The 19651-nt window shown below is 33.1% G+C and overlaps 3 protein-coding genes across 4 annotated transcripts; all 3 read left to right on the top strand.

The window, feature by feature from the left end:
* Positions 1–1526: 1526 nt before the first annotated feature.
* LOC131624492 (plastidal glycolate/glycerate translocator 1, chloroplastic-like) lies at positions 1527–5445 on the top strand. The gene is made up of 7 exons (XM_058895438.1): positions 1527–1859; positions 2710–3025; positions 3120–3381; positions 3468–3693; positions 3858–4035; positions 4157–4286; positions 5107–5445. Exons 1-7 carry the CDS (start codon positions 1584–1586, stop codon positions 5255–5257), a joined length of 1539 nt encoding a protein of 512 aa, XP_058751421.1. The 5' UTR covers positions 1527–1583; the 3' UTR covers positions 5258–5445.
* Positions 5446–5813: 368 nt separating this feature from the next.
* LOC131624491 (protein WEAK CHLOROPLAST MOVEMENT UNDER BLUE LIGHT 1-like) lies at positions 5814–9217 on the top strand. Its single transcript, XM_058895437.1, has 4 exons — positions 5814–6005; positions 6753–7001; positions 7153–8239; positions 8333–9217. The coding sequence occupies exons 2-4, from the start codon at positions 6822–6824 to the stop codon at positions 8962–8964; spliced, it is 1899 nt and encodes a 632-aa protein (XP_058751420.1). The 5' UTR covers positions 5814–6005; positions 6753–6821; the 3' UTR covers positions 8965–9217.
* A 5481-nt stretch (positions 9218–14698) lies between these two features.
* On the top strand, positions 14699–17404 carry LOC131624471 (UPF0664 stress-induced protein C29B12.11c-like). 2 transcript variants are annotated; one of them, XM_058895410.1, is made up of 5 exons: positions 14699–14957; positions 15921–16029; positions 16624–16695; positions 16815–17026; positions 17133–17404. In XM_058895410.1, exons 1-5 carry the CDS (start codon positions 14842–14844, stop codon positions 17239–17241), a joined length of 618 nt encoding a protein of 205 aa, XP_058751393.1. In that variant the 5' UTR covers positions 14699–14841; the 3' UTR covers positions 17242–17404. The 2 variants fall into 2 exon arrangements, with proteins under 2 accessions (XP_058751393.1, XP_058751392.1); XM_058895409.1 differs by having other exon boundaries at positions 14701–14957; positions 15918–16029.
* The last annotated feature ends 2247 nt before the right edge of the window (positions 17405–19651 follow it).

Raw genomic sequence — 19651 nt, 5'->3', positions numbered from 1 at the left:
TGCTAAGTACAAAACAAGGACTTGGGGACTACTGTTCTAGGCCATCCATATTGTTTCCTGCCGACCATTCATAAGGAGCCATAGTCCTTCCAGAACCTTCTTAGCACACCAGAACTATCCTGGAAGAGAAAATAGAGGATCCAGTTTCTTGACGAGTCTAACGGCTCTCTGCAATCCACTCCTAACAAATAACAAGTTTGTTATTTCATCTACTTTATATATACTCAACGCGCCAATTCAAGTACTATATTTCAAATTTCATTTCAATTCACTCTTCTTCCTCATATATTGACATGAGTGTTGAAGCGCTAACCTTGCAGGTCATCCCCCATCTCCGCTGCACCAGAAGCTCAAATTCACCATTATCTTCGATCCTCACTCAATTTCTGGTTTCAGTACGAAACAATTATCAAATTAATTCAATCAAATTTCTAATTATATTCAACAAACTCAACTCACAAAAGATGTCTATTTTGTCCATACTTTTTCGTAGAACAGACCAATATTTTATACTCATACTGTCTAATGTGTCCTTTTCACCTTGTCCATTTTTTTGCAAGCTTTTGCTGGTACAAACATTAACATAAACTTTTGTATTTTTTTGCAAGCTTTTGTTGGTGCAAACATTAACATAAACTTTTGTACTCCCTCCGTCTCAAAATAAAAGTCGTTTAAGGTTGTTACACACAGATTAAGAAAAGTAATTATTGAGTCAATAAAGGTAACATTTTTACAAAATTACCCTTAATTACTATTGGTTGATATATTTGTCATATCTTGAAAAGAGTGTAAATAAGGGGTAATGTTGGTAAAAATTAATCAATGTTGCATTAGAAAAGTAAATAGACTATTATTATGAGACAACTTTTTAGAGTTAGAAAGACACTTATTTTGAGACAGATGGAGTATTTTTTTGCAAGCTTTTACTGGAGCAAACATTAACATAAACTTTTGTATTTTTTTACAAGCTTTTGCTGGTGCAAACATTAACATAAAATTTTGTATTTTAAAACTTTAGAAATGCAGTTCCTGCGAGTCTGCCTCACCCTCATTTTTTTATGGGATGAATCAAAATTTTAAACCGTCTGCAACTATATTTTCCTACCTTAATTTCCACCCCTAATTACATTTAACATTAAAACTATGTTTGAATATTATGAAATGAAGCGGAGTTGAATGAAACAGAACGAAATAAAGATACTATTTTATTGTTTGAAAATAGAAGGAAAAGAAATATGATAATAAATGATAAAATGAAATGAAATCCTTACAACTTAATCATTAATCATTTCAATTTTAAATGATCGAAACACTAAATCATTAATCCGTTCAATTTTATTCTACCGATTCAAAAGAAAGCCTAATCATTCAAATTAGCACCAAATACTTTTCCATGCAAAAAAAAAAAACGTTATGAGAAAAATCTATGGATGTAGTAAACTTTAATCTCATCATCTCATCATCATCATTTCTTCATTTTGTCCATACAATATATTCTCTCAGGTCCCACAAAAACAGAATTCAATTCATAAACGCCTTCTCTCCAGCTCGATGACGCCTAACTTCCCCTTCTGGTCAATTCAATGGCGACCCATTTCCTCATCACTCCCTTTCCACTTATCACTAACCAATCTCTTAAACCATCTTTCATCTTTCGCTCCACCCCCTCTGCAAAATCTGCACCTCTTTCTCTCCCAAATATTAGAAAAAAGTCTTCCTTTTTGTGTAGCCCAATAGCTCCTACAATGTTGAATTCCGGTTTATTGCAAAAGGGTACTCATGGAAGTTCTCAAAGTAGACAACTTTCAACTCGTTCAGCTCAAACTGATTCTGGAAGCACTTCATCACTCACTCAAAATGTGAGTCTTTATATGTTTCTATCTGCATGTTTGGAGAGCATAAGTGATTCTCAAGACTTTAAATAATTGTTTTTGACTTGTTTGAGAGTTTTCAAATATAATTGATTTTTTTACTCTAGAAATTGACTCTAAAAGCGATTTTTTCAATCTAACTTTTGGAAAAGCCGAAAAGAATTCTAGAGGTGTAGAATTGATTTGAAATGCTATTGAGGTGTTTGGTTCTTCTAAAGTAGAATTGATTATGCTTTTAGACACAATTCTACTTGACGTTAGAATTCATACTTTTTGAGTTTAATTATGATTTTTCTATTGAAATTTTCAATTGAACTCAATTGTGCATAAAATTATTCAAAAATAGATCATTTTTTATTTAACTAACTTTTAATCAAAATCAATTTTATAGAATCAATTTTCTCAAAATCAATTTTTTTCATTGCAGAACCAAACATACATTTAGTATATGTTTGATTTCAAGTTTGAGACATCCAAAATTGATTTTTATACGTTTGATTGCTCTAGAGTAAAATTGATTATGATTTAGAATTGATTTTACTTGAAGATCAGATTCATAGCTTTTGATTCTAAACATGATTTTTAATCTGAAATTTATCCAAACATAAAGCAATTTATCTTCTACTTATTTTTAGTCGGAATCAATTTACTCAAAATCAATTTCCTTTATTGCCGAGCCAAACACATGCATATCCAAATATAAATTAATTTATCCTAAATTCATTTTTATCTAAAATCAATTTTACAAAATTAATTCAGTCAAAATCAAATTTTGCCACCATAGAACCAACTAGTCTATATGTAATAAATTTGAGTTTTTTTTCCTTCTAAATTTCAGGTGTTTGGGGTGTTACATTTGATTGTGTCTCTGGGGCTTTTTGTTGCTACGGATAAGTTTTTGAAGCAAGCATTTGTGGCTGCTGCAATCAAATTCCCTAGTGCATTGTTTGGAATGTTTTGTATATTCTCAGTTTTGATTATTCTTGACTCAACTGTGCCATCTGCAGCTACAGCAGTGATGAACTTCTTTGAGCCTGCTTTTATGTTCATCCAGAGATGGCTCCCTTTGTTCTATGTTCCTTCTTTGGTTGTTTTGCCCCTTTCCGTTAGAGATATTCCTGCCGCTTCTGGCATCAAAATTGGCCTTATTGTAGGTTCGTGCACGCATCTATTGTTTGTCTCTTTCTACAACACAACAACTCGTCATTTGATTGATGTTTTAATGGCGATGTTTATAATGTTGTTCAGTTGGAGGATGGCTAGCTACACTATGTGTTGCTGGTTTCACAGCTATAGCAGTAAGGAAAGCCGTTAAAACAACATTGATAGATGCTGAGCCGATGGGAAAGCCTTCTCCATTTTCTACCATTGAAGTGTGGACGTGGACTGTGATTCTCGTAACATCATTTGTTAGTGCACTATTTTATCCAACATTGTTGGGGACAAGTGCTAGAACATGCCTTCCATTTTTGCTTTCATCCACAGTGTTGGGCTACATAGTTGGTACTGGGTAAATATTTTCATTTTTGTTACCGGCGTTATCGTATGCAATTTGAATCTTTACTAGAAGTTGATTCTTGTTTTTCCCCCCTTCAGGTTGCCATCAAGTGTGAAGAAAGTCTTCCATCCTATAATTTGCTGTGCACTATCATCAGTTCTGACAGCATTTGCTTTCGGGTATTTTTCCAAGTTAGGACTCGATCCTGTTCTAGGATATTACCTTACCAATGTATCCAACAATCCCGGAGCTGGTGACATCTTAATGGGATTTTTGGGATCTGTTATTCTCTCCTTTTCCTTCTCTATGTTCAAGCAAAGAAAGGTAATCTATCTAAGTTTCCTTGTAAACGAGTCTTATACGGTTGCAAAAAACTAAATCTGATAAGCCGAATAGAAAACTTGCTTTGCATAATTTTCTTCACGTACTGTAATTAAATAAAAATTAAACCATTAATCGTTAACTATTGGTTTGTCTACTACATTCAGCTTGTGAAAAGGCATGCTGCTGAGATTTTCACCTCTGTCATCATCTCAACAATATTCTCGTTGTACTCAACCGCTCTTGTTGGACGACTTCTTCAATTAGAACCATCCTTAACTGTGTCCATTCTACCCAGATGTATAACAGTGGCATTGGCCCTCAGTATTGTATCCTTGTTTGACGGTAAATATCACGCCTGTAGTGCAACCATCCCAATAATCTTAAAAGGGATGCTCTATAATTTGCTTTGTATTTGATTGTACTTTCATGCCACCTTAGAGAATTTTCCTTTTTCTGTCTACAGGTGCCAATCCATCTCTCACAGCAGCTGTGGTTGTTGTAACTGGTCTAGTTGGGGCAAATTTCGTGCAAGCAACTCTTGATAAACTCAGATTTAGTGATCCGATTGCCAGAGGAATAGCAACCGCTTCAAGGTATTTTTCGGTAACCAATATATCATTTACTTACCAAAAATCCTTTTTCTCTATATCCTGCACAAACATTGTATATGGATCCTGCACTATGGTGTCGTGTGGATCGGTGTGGACTCTTACAATTTCCATGCCACCGTTTTGATTTACGTCCTGTTCGGATATGACGTTAAGACGTTATGTTGGATGTGTAGTAAGACTAGATAGGATATGATTAGAAATGTCAATATTAGAGAGAGAGTTACGGTAGCACCTATAGTAGAAAGAATGATGAAAATTTGGCTTAGGTAGTTTGAACATGTGGAGAGAAGACATGTAGATTTTATAGTAAAGAAAGTATATAAGAGAGTAGTCTAATCACTAGATTCATGTAGAGAAAAACTATAGCAAAAAATATGATATATGATAGAGCATTACGACGTCGTTTGATCAATGTACCCGACACCACTTAGTGAGATAAGATTAAGTTATTGTTGTTGTCGGATAAACAATTTAATTAACTATTATAAGATTAGTGGTTATATATAAACTATTTTTATGACAAAATAAATAAAGTTGTTTTCATATAAACTATATCGGAGCACTTTGGAAATAAGTTGATAACAAATAATGAACATGTCGTAAGCTATTTTCACAAACTCTCTTGTTTCACAAATACTTATACCATCAAATAAGCTTAAATAAATCAATCCAAACAGATTTTAGTTTATGAGTAGTTCGTCAAGTAGAGCTAGAAATGATATTTGGTAACATATAAGTATACAAACTATTTTCTTCTTGATGCATACATGTAATTGTTTGTTTTTGAATAAATTTTGTACAGTGCACATGGACTTGGAACAGCAGCATTATCTGCAAAGGAACCTGAAGCTCTCCCATTTTGTGCCATTGCTTATGCTCTGAATGGCATATTTGGATCTTTACTATGTTCAATTCCTATTGTCAGACAAAGCTTGATTGCTATTATTGGCTGAAATTATCATCAATATCACAACCTGTTACTATTTTCATTCCTTCCTATGCCATAACTTCCAATGTTTTTATTATGGAAGTACTAGTACAAATGTATAGAGAAATATATTAAGAATCATTATTTTGTGTATTGTATAGGATGCAATAATCTATTCATTTGAACAATAAAATATTTATATCATATTCATTATTTTCTCTGATCTTATAACTCATTCACTTCCGTTATTTCTGCACGGCTCTCAACTAAACTGACATTCATAGACATTTATATCATATTCAATAGCATAGCATGGAACGTCATATATTCATTAAACATATTCTTAATAACCTTTATTTTGACAGACAAGTTATAATTAGACAATATAATAATTTGAAAAAATTTATTTAAAATAAGATTATATGTTATTACTATAATAAGAACATAATATTATGATATATTATGTTTGTTTAGATGTAAAAGAATAGAAATGGTGGTGGAAAAGGTTGTAACATGCTGTGTCCCAACACGTGTTTGAATATGAATGAGAGTATTTGGTGGAAGGATATGTTAACGTTGTAATGCAATTGCATATTTTGCAATTGCATGATGAGTTGGAAGGAAGAAATTTTGAGCAAGTAATGAGTTGTTCCTTCCTTCATCATCGCCTCAATCTCAACAACTTCTTCCACCACCGTATTATAGCTTCTCCTTTCCCCTTTCTTTCTTCTGCTCCTCCTTAATTCATCATTCATCACTTTCTATTATTCCAGGTTCATTCTTCTCCTTCACTTTCTTCTTTCTTTTTCATTTCATTCATTTCTTCTTGCATTGCATTGTACACCCTAATTGTTTATTATTCTTCTGTCATGATTATCATTATTATTACAATTATAACATGATGTTGTTGAATGCTGTCTTTCATTTTTTTAGGTTAATGTGGTTTTCTGTCAAGGTTTTTTTAGGTTGATTTTTTAATTAAAAACTTGGTAACCGGCATTAAGGCCGACAAATCAAACGGACCAATCCCACTGCCCTGTCCCTTGGTGGGGACCCATTTAAAGTTAGAACAAAACTCTGTATGGATTAGTCTAACATAAAGGTTGTTAGCACCTAGCTGGATTCGAACCTGAGATCTTAAGAGGAATACACCCTCGAGACCCAATCCTTCACCAACGCGCCAACCCCCGGGGGTTTTGTAGGTTGATGTGGCTTTCTTCCGCGATTTTTCTAGGTTGATGTTATAATGAGACAAAATATAAGAATATAGAGATACATTTTCTCAAAAGGAATTTGTATTTAATTATGGTGATAACAAATAGGTATAAAATAATGAGGTGTGGTGATTTTCACACCACACGTTATGGAAATGTTGCATGAGTTTGGAACACACAAATGAAAGATGGAGGAGGCTGCAAATGCACCATCCTACATTGTGATAATTGTCATTATATTCATCATACATGTTTTATATTATATTCATTGTTTGTTTTCTAATAATCACACAACTTCAATTTCAGACATTTTTTGTGGCACTCCTAATTGCTGTTTAAGAAGTGCCACTTTGGGAAGGAAAAGAATAATCATCTATGGAGAACCTTCCAGAATCCCCTAGTCAGTCTAGTGAAGAATCTTCACCAGTTTATGATTCTGCTAAAGGTCTTAAGCATGACATTGATACAGCAGCACCTTTTGAATCTGTCAAAGATGCTGTCTCCAAATTCGGAGGAATAGTCGATTGGAAAACCCGTAGAACCCAAAGTCTGGAGGTATGTCGTAATCTCTCGCTCAAATGTTTTTTTGCTTTCAAATTTTTGGATTTGTAAATTACTAGTTATGTTAGCTTTCAAGGTTTGAACTCCTTTGGCGTCGTGACGCCATCTCTTATTTTTTCTCTCTTTTATTCTTTTGGTTGATCAGAGAAGCAAGATGGTAGGACATGAATTTGCAAAACCGAGCACGACCGAGGAACTGGAAAACACGAAGAAACTCATAGAAGAACTCAGAGTCAATTTAGAAAGTGTAGAAAGAGACGAGGTTCAGGTTAAAGAAGAAGCCGAACTTGTGATTCGCAAAATCGAGGAGCTGGAGCAAGACATTGCAGATGAAGCCAGTTTTGAAGCCAAGGCACAGCTTGAGGTTGAACAATCCATGCAAAGTTCCGCGGCTTCGGAATTGGAGTTCTTGAAAAAAGAATTGGACTCTTTAAGGAGAGAGTATGATTCTATGGTGAATGGAAGGGATGTAGCTATCAACAATGCGGAAGAGGCTGTTGCAGCATCTAAAGAGATAGAAAAAGCAGTTGAAGATTTAAATGCTGAGTTAATTGCAACAAAGGAGTCATTGAATTTGACTCGAACAGCGCATTTGGAAGCCGAGGAACAAACATCAGGCGTCATTGATGAAGAAACTCGCAACTGTAAGCTTGAACTCGAAAAATCAGAAGAAGAACTCGAGACACTAAACCAACAAGTTTTATCAGCAAGAGTTCTCAAATCAAAATTGGAAGCTTCTTCCTCTTTGTTGCTCGATTTGAAAGCCGAGTTAGCAGCGTACATGGAATCAAAACTAGAAGATGAAACCGATATTTTAAGAAAGAAGGAACTCGAGGAAGTGAAAATGAACATAGAAAAAGCAACAGCTGAGGTCAATAGCTTGAAAGAAGCTTCAATATTGCTTCAATCAGAACTAGAAGAAGAGAAGTTGAGTCTCAACAAGTTAAAAGAAAGCGAAGAAAGAGCTTCTGCTAAAGTCACTGACCTTCAAGTCGAGCTCGAGAAATCAAAATCAGCAATAGCTTTTCTTCAAATGAAAGAAAATGAAGCAAGAGAGGTTATGGCTGAGTTACCTAAGAAACTTCAAGCAGCAGTACAAGAAGCCGATGAAGCCAAATCATTATCTCATGCTGCTCAAGCCGAACTTCTTCAAGCACAAGAAGAAGCTGAACGAGCCAAAGCAAATTTAGCTACGTTGCAAAACAGATTACGAGCAACAAAAATGGAGATAGGTATTACTGAAACATCTCATTTATTGATAACTTGACGAATTGATCATTAACAAACGAGCTCTAAATCTTAACTAATTTTATCTCTTATAATAGGAGCTTCGAAAGTTTCTGAAAAGTTGGCTAAAGATTCAATCAAAGCGTTGGAGAGAAGTGAATCAACTAGAGGAGGAAGCAACAAGAAAGAAGTTGATACTTCATCTCTTGTGACACTCACATTAGATGAATACCATGAACTCAGCAAGAGAACTCAGAAAGCCGAGGAACAAGCTAATCTAAGAATCGCAGCTGCAAACTCACAGATTGAGATGGCAAAGGAATCTGAATTAAGAAGCTTGGAGAAACTAGAAGAACTGAATGAAGAGCTGTGTGTGAGAAGAGAATCATTGAAAATTGCAACTGAGAATGCTGAGAAAGCGGCAGAAGGAAAATCAGCTGTAGAACACGAGTTGAGATCATGGAGAGCTGATCAAGAACAACAAAGGAAGGATAGTGAGGTTAATACTACTACTGCTGCTGCTCCAACTGTGAATGTAAATGATTCATCACACACCTCAAAGGGAAAAGCTCCTTTAGAAAACAATACTAATAATGATAACAATAATAATAATAGCAATGAAAGTGGATCGTCTTCGGATGCGAAGAACAAAAAGAAGAAGAAGAAATCATTGTTTCCTTCAAAGGTTATTATGTTCTTTGCTAAAAGGAAAACACATCCTAGCAAGTGAATGTAAACAATTCTTCTTCAAGTGATGAAAAGCAGTACAGTAGTATAACTATAAGTCTTAAAAACCAGTCTTGTTTGTGATGAGAGGTTATTTATTGTCTTGTTTGTAATGAGAGGTTATTTATTGTCTGCTAAAATTTGAGAGTTTGTATTAAATTAATTCTTTTGTTGCAAGAAGGAAATAAGATCAATTTATTGTATATACAACAAGGTTTGAAGGTAATAGCTCTATTATAGCTGCTCTATTATTTTAATATTTCAGCCTTTATCACTAGTTGATCAAACACTATTGCTTCGATCAAGCAGATGGAATCTTGTTGTTATCTTGGTTGTGTTCAATGCTCTCGAAATCGTCTCGAAATCGTCTTGAAATCGTTTCTTCTAAAATCGAAACCTTGTATCTGCTTGCGGTTCCTTTCCGTCTCTTGATAGTGTATTTTAGATTCTCGATTTTTAGGAATTGAGATCTTTATTCTTGGTTGCATTATGAATTGTCGCTCATTTGCAATTCTAAGTTCAGAGTTTTTGGCTGTCGTCTCTTGATTTTGCCTGGGCGACTTCCGTTGTTTCTTTGTGACCCTGATTTTGTATTGGTTGAGATCGATTCTCGTTTGTTAGGTGATTTTGTGTTTGTTGCGACCGATTTGTGATTGTTATTCCCATCGTTGCTTAAATTTTTTTCTCTTCATTTCATTGGGGTGTGTGTTGTACACCCACACACGTTTGAAATACATACTCTTGGAGCCCCGTCTATTTAACATGAACTCATTTAGCATAGTCATTAACATACAAGTTTTGTATGTTATTGGCACGTTTGTTTTGACTTTTTTAAAAATGATTTTTATAGTGTTACATAAATTTGTGAAAATAAATCAAGGTGTGAAGGTAATAGCTCTATTATAGCTGCTCTATTATTTTAATATTTTAGCCTTTATCACTAGTTGATCAAACACTATTGGTTCGATCAAACAAATGGAATCTCGTAATCTTGGTTGTGTTCAATGCTCTCGAAATCGTTTTGAAATCGTTTCTTCTGAAATCGAAACCTTGTATCTGCTTGCGGTTCCTTTCTGTCTCTTGATTGTGTATCTGAAATCGAAATCGCAACCAAGAATTGAGATCTTTATTCTTGGTTGCGCTATGAATTGTCGCTCATTTGCAATTCTAAGTTCAGAGTTTTCGGTTGACGTCTCTTGATTTCGCCTGGGCGATATCCGTTGTTTCTTTGTGACCCTAATTTTGTATTGGTTGAGATCAATTCTCGTTTGTTAGGTGATTCTGTGTTTGTTGCGACCGATTTGTGATTGTTATTCACATCGTTGCTTAATTTTTTTCTCTTCATTTAATTGGGGTGCGTGTTGTACACCCACACACGTTTGAAATACATACTCTTGGAGCCCCGTCTATTTAACATGAACTCATTTAGCATAGTCATTACCATACGAGTTTTGTGAGTTATTGGCACGTTTGTTTTGACTTTTTTTTAAAAATGACTTTTATGGTGTTACATAAATTTGTGAAAAATAAAATTTACAATTTTTTTTATAAAAGCTTCAAATGAAAATTTTATTTGAAAAATTATTCTTAAAATGTGATTTTAGGTATTTCATCTATTAATAGAAGAAAAAAAAACTTGGATAACAAAATTTCAAAAAATCACTTAATTTTGAAGCTATTTCAAATAGATTTTTATGAAAATCATTTTTGAAATACAACTATTTTTAAAAATTGAGATTTTGACAAAGTTATGGTCTTCAATAATATATGTTTATATTTTAGGATGTTTCAGAAAAAACTAATATAAAAAACTTATAATATTTTGAAAAATGATTTCGAAAATCTATTTTCAAAAATACAAAAAAAATCCATTTTTTTAAAGCTGAAACAAAATTATGATGTCTTTAAGCACTGCTTTCGTATTTCTAGAAATGTGACATTTTTTTTAATCAATTTATGTTTCGTTGTCTTTCTCCTTCCATATGTCATTACTATTATTTTCACTTTTTCTATTATGCCCCAATCTAATCATATTATACATCAATCTAATCTATAGAACGTTATAAACAACACAATGTATATTGTTGTAAATAGTTTATTTTGTTATTGTTATTTTTAGTAGGAAGGTTTTTAACACACCATACTTTTTTTAGCGCACCGCGCGAAAATATATAAATACTTAAGCTATTGGAAATATATTTTTGGAAGCACCATTAACCAGACCTTTGATGGGCAAGACCGTATAAAAGAGCATGAAACTAAAAATGAATACATTTATGGGAGGGAATCGTAGTTGTATTTTCAAAACCACCCCAACTACAAACCATAGTTTAGCCTAAACATTAGATGTCACGTAGAAATATTTCGAATATGCATTTACGGGAGAGACTCGTGGTTATATTTTCGAAATATATTGACACAAATATGCACGCACGCTCGTCTCTTCCTCTTCCTCACTTTTAGAAAAACATTAAAAACACAACCTCAAAAACCTCTAAAAACTCCACTTACTCCTTTGTGCGAAAATATCAAAAGAAATCAACAAACAACAATCAAGCATCATCTAACATCAGTGTTGAAGCTTCATTAACCCAACAAAAATCACGTTTTGAAATGAAACTGTAAGTGTTTTTTGAGTTAAATGTAGAAATTGAGTTTTAGGTTAGATAATTAAAATATTTAGTGTTTGCAAGCTTAGAAATATGGTTAAACATCTTAGTTAGGTTGTTTTTACGATCAATGAACATTTTTTGATGTCTTAGTAGCTTGAGCTTTGCCATTGACGAAGCAGAAAGTTGGAGGTCGTATCAGAGATACATTTTCAGTTTTATTCAACGTTTACATAAAAACTGGAAATGTATCTCCGGTTTTAGTCTGTCTGCATTTTTTCCCTTTCTTTTAACACGAGTCTTTTTGATAGCGTGTGTTTCTTACTTCTGCAAGAGTGTTATGGATCAAAGATCATTTAATTGAGACGCATGTGTCAGGCTTACACAACATGCTTTGGTTCGGAGGGAAGGGAGCCAGGCATCCCAGGCTTCTTCTATTTCTGGACAAGATGTGGCGGATGCAACAACAGGTTCCAGTGTTCATATTTCTCTTCCTACTTCATCGGCCTCCCGCAGCAGTCGAGGTTCTCAAGATCATCCCTCCCCGCCTCCATCTTCCCATAGACACACAACTTCACCTATGATATTTGAGGCAGGAGAGACATCACACTCCTAACCGACACCTGAGGCCACATAGTCAGTGCCTAATGCATTTAAACCTCTAGGGGTGTTCATGGGTGCGGGTCGACCCACAAACCCTCTAACCCAAACCGAACCAATCCATAAATCACCCGAACTCATTCATTTACGGGTATACCCAACCCAACCACAATCATCCATATATTTTTGGTTCGGGTATCGGGTTTGAGTTTTGCAACCCGCGGACCCGTTGACTCAACTCATCGATGTGACATTAGTAATTTCTTATTTTTATTTTTATTTTAAATAAAAATATAAAATTACTATATCATTACTAACCATAATTTTTCCAAAAAAAACTTTATTCTCTACCAACAATACTACTAGATCAATGAGTTCATATAATTCTAAGACTAAATGTTGTTTTTTATTTTCTTTTGTATCATTTCAACTTATGTATTTTATAAAAATAATGTGTCTTGTAGAATTTTATACTATTATTCAGTGTTATGTCATGTTGCTAAATATTATTAGATATTATATAATGTGTTTCATCCATTTTGTGTGCTAGAAATGAGTATAAATATATTGAATGTTGTTACAATATTTTTTTAATTGAAAAAAATATTATTTTTAATTTGAAAAACAATCAACGAACCCAACTCAACCCAACCCATAGATGAACGAGTCGGTTCGGGTTGATTTTGATAATGAAATTGCGGGTTGGACGACAAACCCAACCCATTTAAGTTTGAACGGGTTAGGCCAAACTCAATCCAACCCAACACATATACACCCCTGCCAGCCTGAGTGTCCGTCACAACCCTGCATCGCCTCAGTCATAGCCACAACCTGCATCCCAGTCTCAGTCAAAGATTGTTCCAGCCCATTTGACATATCTTAATGGCCTATAAAGTGTTCAAGGGCATGAGGGCTTTTATCCATACCAGGAAACCATGCCAAACTAGATACGCAAAAAGGCAATTAAAGAAGAGATGAGAAGAAGATTCTTCCTACTTTCTGCGGAGACTACACCAAAAAGGACCCGAAAAACCTCTTTTATGCACATTGTCATCACAAATTTATATATTAGTCCAACAATTTTTTACAAATTAAAAATGTTATTAATTTTTTACCAAAAATATATATTATTTTTATAAATAGTCTTTTATTAATGAGAATAAAAACAAATTAAAAAATTAATATGTTTAGAAAAGAATAATAAATAATTAGAATATAATAGAGAAAGAAATATTAATGTTTCATTGGAAAATAAAAATAAAGTAGATCAAAATATTTTTTCATGGATAAAATATAATTTAAAATAGAGAATTAATGATAGAGTTTTTTTAAGAGTTTAATTGCTATGCACTGTCAGTGTAAAACTTTTTACACTATCAATGCATCACAATCACTCAATTATATCACTTTTTTAAAAAATAAAATAAAAGTCAAACACTTCCAATAGATTAACGGTTGTGATTCACTGACGTTGTAAAACTTCTTTACACCGTCAGTGTATTCCAATTAAATTCTTTTTTTAATGTCTTTTCACCAAAAATAATTTTAAAAAATTATAGAGTAATTTTACCCTTAATTAATTGGTGATTTCTAGGGTGAGGGTTCAATTAAATCCCTCACCGGTGAAACCTTAAAAAATATACCGTTCGATCAAATGGATGGATCAGATTTATTTTTAAAATATAGAAAACAAATATTCTTTCATTCACATACAATTTCACTCCATCTATTTATCTCTATAACTCATATGCTTGCCGTTGATAATCAAATAAATATGATAAAAATAAGTTTGCAAACACTTAATTGAAAAAGGTATCGATAGACTATTGATGGTGTTAATTGGCTAAGGGCATGGATAGACTATTGATGGTGTTAACTGGTTTCAAAACATTTGGTTTTCTCATATATGAAAGGGCTGAAAATTGGAATCATAAGATTCTTTAAAAATTGTACTGCATATAGGTCTTCTCACTTTTGCAGATGGGAAGAGAAATTGATAGAAAAGTTGTACACTCACTTTAAACATTTATAGGAATTAAGAATTACTGCAAAAGTTATTTGATACATCATACATCACAATTTTTTTCTTATTGTTTAAGATTATTATGATTAAAATAATAGATTTATTATAACCATCTTTTTAACTGCTCTTTTTCCGACGAAGAAACCAGTATCAATACAACTCCTCCTATTTCTTTCCATCTTCTTTAAGTTATACATTCACAAATTGTTTATTTTTTTCAATAAATGTCTATGAATTTTGTTAAGTTTGAGAGAACAAATTACTAAAAAGAGATGAAAATGTAATTGGTCTCTTTAGAAATGAGTTGGAGAAGATAAAGAGGAAGAGATAGAATGAAATTGCCTGTGAAAAATGCAACTGTTTCCTATTTTATAAAAATAAATCTAATCCATCGATTAAATCTAACGGTGTTTTTCTAATACTCCACCGGTGAGGGATTTAATTGAACGCTCACCTTAGAATTCACCTAATTAATTAATTAATGATCCTCATTTAAAAACTAATTGAAGATCTGGGCTGTTCTAGAAACCTGTCACCGCGTTCGGTTAAACGCTCCAACATTCCAATTACATCATTTCTCAACAAAACCCTCAAAACCAAACGCAATTTCTGAATTCAGAATCTCTCTTTCTCTCTCCAATTCGTAGATATGGCTTTGAATCCTCAACTCTTCCCAAATGGAATGCCTGTTCCTTTCGTCAGCGAGATGTTCGTATTGGCAAGAGACGGCGTCGAATTCGAGGTTGACAAGATCCCTGGCGCTGGGTATTTTTTCCGTTTTTCTTTTCTAATTTTCCTTTTATGATTCATTCAATTTTTGAAAATTAGGTTTTTTTTTTTTTTTACTTGCTTGGTGTATTAATTTTTGTTAAGAATCGGCAATAGGTGAAAATTTTGTACTTTAGCAGCTTCAATAGGTATAGTTGGTTGTATTGTATAGTTCTAAATTGTGGTTTGTCACCGTAAAGTTTTAGAGCTTTCTGCTATTGCATTGCAATCTCATTTGCTTGCATTTTACCGTAATATCGAGGTTTAGAGAATAACTGCAACCACAATTTAGAATCATGGTTAGTTGAAGTGGAAACAGTTGAAGGTCTTGAGGGGTTTATTTTTCTTCACAATAAAAACTTTTAAACAAAAGGGCCAAGTTTAAGCCCTGAAAACTAACATGATCATTAAGTAACTAATATTTACCTATAAAAAAAAGGTGTTGAAACAACAGCAGTGAAAAATTTAGGAAAAGATGTCAGCAAGTTGCTAAAAAGAGAAAATACTAGTTAGAGAATGGTTCACCAACTTATTGCATTGGTATCCTGTGAAAACATAAGGAGACAATGATAAATTGGAGAGTCTGTGAGTAATATTGTTATTAATTTGGACTATATGGTTGATTTAAACTCTAATGCTAGACTAGTGTTTATTGAAAGATTAATAAAACATGATGATGCAGAATATGAGAATTGTGTTCACAATCATGATAATATTACATGTCATTGTAAACTACAAGGCTATGACTTGGAACATTTTTTTAGCTTTATTCAAGGCAAAAGTAAAATAAAGTAGTTGTTAAAATTCTTTTCATCTTGTGTTGTGTACGGTACTTTTTCTTTCAGTTTACATTATACAGTTAGATATATTAATCAATTTGATACTTTTTGTTTCAGTTTATATTATACAGTTAGATATATTAATCATTTTGTTATTAACTTCCTTTTGAATGATCAGAAGTCACGGGGGCCGTCTCAAAGCAAAGGGGATCATATATTTGTCAAATGTACGGATGGTTTTTGTTGCTAAAAACCCTGTTGATGGCATTGTGGCTTTTGATATGCCTTTGGTATGTGATACAATTCTTTCATTGCTTCCAATTGCCGGCAGGCTAAATTTTCCGTTTTAGCTAAACTATAGGTTCTTGTTGTGTTACTATGATTATTTATGAGTAGTAGAATAGAATCATTGTAGAGGTTGTACAAATATATGTCATATTATCGGATTTATAAATATATCACGTTGCTCTGTATATCTTCTGTTATACAAGCCATTAGAAATTATGATTACTATGTGACCATGAGGGTGCATTTTAGGTCTGTTGATTTGTTTATGAAAAAATTGCCATTATTATTTGAGGCCTGCTAACTTTAGGTTTTATTATGTCATTGTGTCATGTTATTAATCCTGGCATGCATATACTTGTTATTTAAGGCTCAAGTTTAACCTCCAAACTATTACTTTTTCACTTGAAATCAAACTTTGAGATAGTTTTGTGTGTTGCTATTTCGTTTCTTAGGGGGTTAAGTTGAGAAAGAGCTATTTACTAGAAATGGATAAAATGTATTTCGCATTTTATATTTTATTTCTCGATTGCCATTAAATATTCAATTTACGTACATGCTCTATATTTGATATTTTCAATGTCTTGATCCTTATGCAGTTGTATATCAATGGTGAAAAATTTAACCAACCAATATTTCACTGCAACAATATTTCTGGACTTGTTGATCCCGTAAGTTAATTTTTCATTATTTACTACCCTGATTTTTGTCCTATATATTCTGTAATTATTCATTGTTGCATCAAAATCTCTGGTCCTAAAATTTGTAACTTTTTAAAATTGCAATATAGGTAGTCCCAGCTGATCAACATAGAGCTCTTTACTCCACACACTCATTTAAGATCATATTCAAAGAGGGAGGCTGTGGAACATTTATTCCTCTTTTCTTCAATTTGATTGCTTCAGTGAGACAGTATAATCAACGTGTTAGTGCGCCTACAGAACCTCGTGTCGATCCTCTGCCAGTATCTCAGGCTCCTGTCGATGAGATGATGAGACATGCGTAAGTGAAAGTTGAAACTTAGTTTTTTTTTGTTAGTCTGTTAGTGTATGGATTGTGTTGTTTATAATCTAGAAACCGAAGATTTATAGTTGAAAACATTATGCAGGTATGTTGATCCTAACGATCCAACAAGAATATTTCTGCAGCAACCAAATACCGATTCTCAACTTAGGCGTCGAACATATCAGCCACAAACTGATGGAGGTCATGTTTGAGCAGGAAATTGCACTATCCTCACATTAATGCAGTATATGTTTATATGGAGTATGGATATTGTGTATTTTAATATGAAAATAAATAAAATCATAAGGAACTATTTTTCATGTATGATCATAAACTAATATCTTATGAGTTGTATTTTATTTGTTAAAAAAGAAACTGTGCATATCTTTTTATAATGTGATACTATCTTTTGTGAAAGCATTGAAAGTCTTATAAGTACTGAAATATGAACTATTTGAAAAAGGAGTGAAGCTTTGGACTAAACATCTATATTTGCTAGCATATTATATTATACCACCTTTTATTCACGTAGGTAGTGCTTTAGCTATTATCATCCATACACTTTTATCTTAACCGTTTTCTGTAACAAACTATCCATGGTTGCATCTTCTTCTTCCAAGGTATCACTAACTTGAATATCCATGGTTGCATCTAGGAGTGTTTGCGGTGCGGTTTGGGTGGTTTGACGTAAAAAATCTTCTGAATCGCAAGAGAAAAAAGTGTGTGGTTCGGTTGACTTTTAGAAATAAAATCGAATCAAACCAAACTAATGCGGTTTGGATTGGTTCGGTTTCTTTTTTTTACAAAAATTTATTCAGCCATACACATATTGATGATAACATAACTTTGTATTTAGTCATTTATGCGTTATCAAATAACAACAAAATTTATCATATTTGGATAACAACTTTCCATTTAATATACAAAAATAATATTAGATAAAAATGGAATAAAAAACATAAAATAGTAGTATAAAATAATATTAAAAACATTATAATGAAATAGAAAAAAAGAGGAGATGAAATATTAGAGGAGATGTAAAGGAAATTCAATAAGAGATTCAATTAGATAAGAAGAGGAACATTAAAAACGTAATTGGAAGATAAAATAGTAGAATAAAAATAATAAGATGAAAAAAAAACTTAAGAGATGAAAAACTAGAAAAGAATATGTAATACGTATTTGGAAAAGAAGATGGGAAGAAGGTGCAATACTATTAGGAGAGATTTGAGAAGACTTAAACTGAAACCTTAAGTGTGAGGAAGAGAAAATCATTCGTAATCGTAAGGCTAAAGCATAATAGGTTTGAGTTTGGGTTGGATATAAATTAATTGAAGTTTGGGGGATTTTAACATAATGCGGTTTGATTCGGTTTGGTTTGGTTTGTAAAATACAAACCGCAAATCGAACCGAACCGTGCGGTTTGTTACAAAATGGCCCAAACACATATGAACCAAATACGGTTTTTTGCGGTTTCGATTTGGTTTGATTCGATTTTTCAGTTTTCTATTGGGCCGGTTTGGTTTTGAACACCCTTAGTTGCATCTTCTTCTTCCAATGTATCACTAATTTGAATTGCTCACCATTACCATGGTATCATAGCTTAAACAGTCTGGGTAGCCATTGTTATAAGCTTCTGCTCGATTGTATTTTTTCCGTTATCAGTTATTGATTTCGTTTTTTATTCTCGTGTCGCAATCATCACCTTTGTTCGATTTTCTTCCATATACCAGAGTTATAGTGATTTTTCCAATAATTCGTTGAATATGTTTTACCTACATCCGAATGAAAATCCATCTCTCGTTCGTCTTTCACCATTACTTGATGACAAGAACTATCATACATGGGCAAGATCAATGCATATTGCTTTGATTTTCAAGAATAAAGAAAAATTCATTAATGGAACTTTGACAAAACCTCTCGTTTCTGATCTTCTCTACACTTCGTAGATTCATTGCAACTCGATGGTTTTAGCTTGTTTCATCAATCAATTTCTGACTCCATGGCTAAATTTGTCCCGTGGATTAATATTGTTGCTGGCGTATGGAAAAATCTGCAAATTCGTTTTTTTCATGGTGATATATTCAAAATTTATGATATTAAGGAGGATTTGTACAAATTCCGCCAAGGTACACTTGATGTTTCCAATTATTTTACACAGATGAATATTATGTGGGATGAATTAGAGACTTATCGTCCTACCACTACTTGTTGCATTATTCCTTGTTCATGTGGTGTTCTTGCTTCTATTTGTACGTATCGAGAACAAGATTATGTTATTCGTTTTCTCAAAGGATAGAATTAGAAATTTGCTCATTCTAAGTCTCAAATCATGACGATGAATCCACTACTAGATATTTATAAGGCCTTTTCTCTTGTTACTCAACAAGGGAATTTAATAATTCTAACTCCATGGTTGTTCCTAATGCCACAAGCACCGAAGAATCTACAGTGTTTCAGTTCAATTCCTCTTTAGGCAACAACAATACTAAGACTGGCAACAATTATGTCAAGGTCACATGGCTATGGTGGAGCAAAGGGTTATAATCATGTATGCACCCACTGTGGAAGGACTAATCACACTGTTGAGACATGTTTTCTCAAACATGGATATCCACCTGG

Source organism: Vicia villosa, unplaced genomic scaffold (assembly GCF_029867415.1).
Source record: "Vicia villosa cultivar HV-30 ecotype Madison, WI unplaced genomic scaffold, Vvil1.0 ctg.000131F_1_1_1, whole genome shotgun sequence".
NCBI lineage: Eukaryota > Viridiplantae > Streptophyta > Magnoliopsida > Fabales > Fabaceae > Vicia > Vicia villosa.
The sequence above is the reverse complement of the archived record's forward strand: the minus strand, read 5'-3'. Positions and strand labels throughout refer to the sequence as shown.

Bases quoted from the DNA above. Each gene is read 5' to 3' on its own strand.
- LOC131624492 (XM_058895438.1), top strand. From the start codon at position 1,584: ATGGCGACCCATTTCCTCATCACTCCCTTTCCACTTATCACTAACCAA. The intron at 3,026-3,119 runs GTTCGTGCACGC...AATGTTGTTCAG, and splicing joins CAAAATTGGCCTTATTGTAG to TTGGAGGATGGCTAGCTACA. The intron at 3,694-3,857 runs GTAATCTATCTA...TACTACATTCAG, and splicing joins CTATGTTCAAGCAAAGAAAG to CTTGTGAAAAGGCATGCTGC.
- LOC131624491 (XM_058895437.1), top strand. From the start codon at position 6,822: ATGGAGAACCTTCCAGAATCCCCTAGTCAGTCTAGTGAAGAATCTTCA. The intron at 7,002-7,152 runs GTATGTCGTAAT...TTGGTTGATCAG, and splicing joins GTAGAACCCAAAGTCTGGAG to AGAAGCAAGATGGTAGGACA. The intron at 8,240-8,332 runs GTATTACTGAAA...CTCTTATAATAG, and splicing joins AGCAACAAAAATGGAGATAG to GAGCTTCGAAAGTTTCTGAA.
- LOC131624471 (XM_058895409.1), top strand. From the start codon at position 14,842: ATGGCTTTGAATCCTCAACTCTTCCCAAATGGAATGCCTGTTCCTTTC. The intron at 16,030-16,623 runs GTATGTGATACA...ATCCTTATGCAG, and splicing joins TGGCTTTTGATATGCCTTTG to TTGTATATCAATGGTGAAAA. The intron at 17,027-17,132 runs GTAAGTGAAAGT...AACATTATGCAG, and splicing joins GATGAGATGATGAGACATGC to GTATGTTGATCCTAACGATC.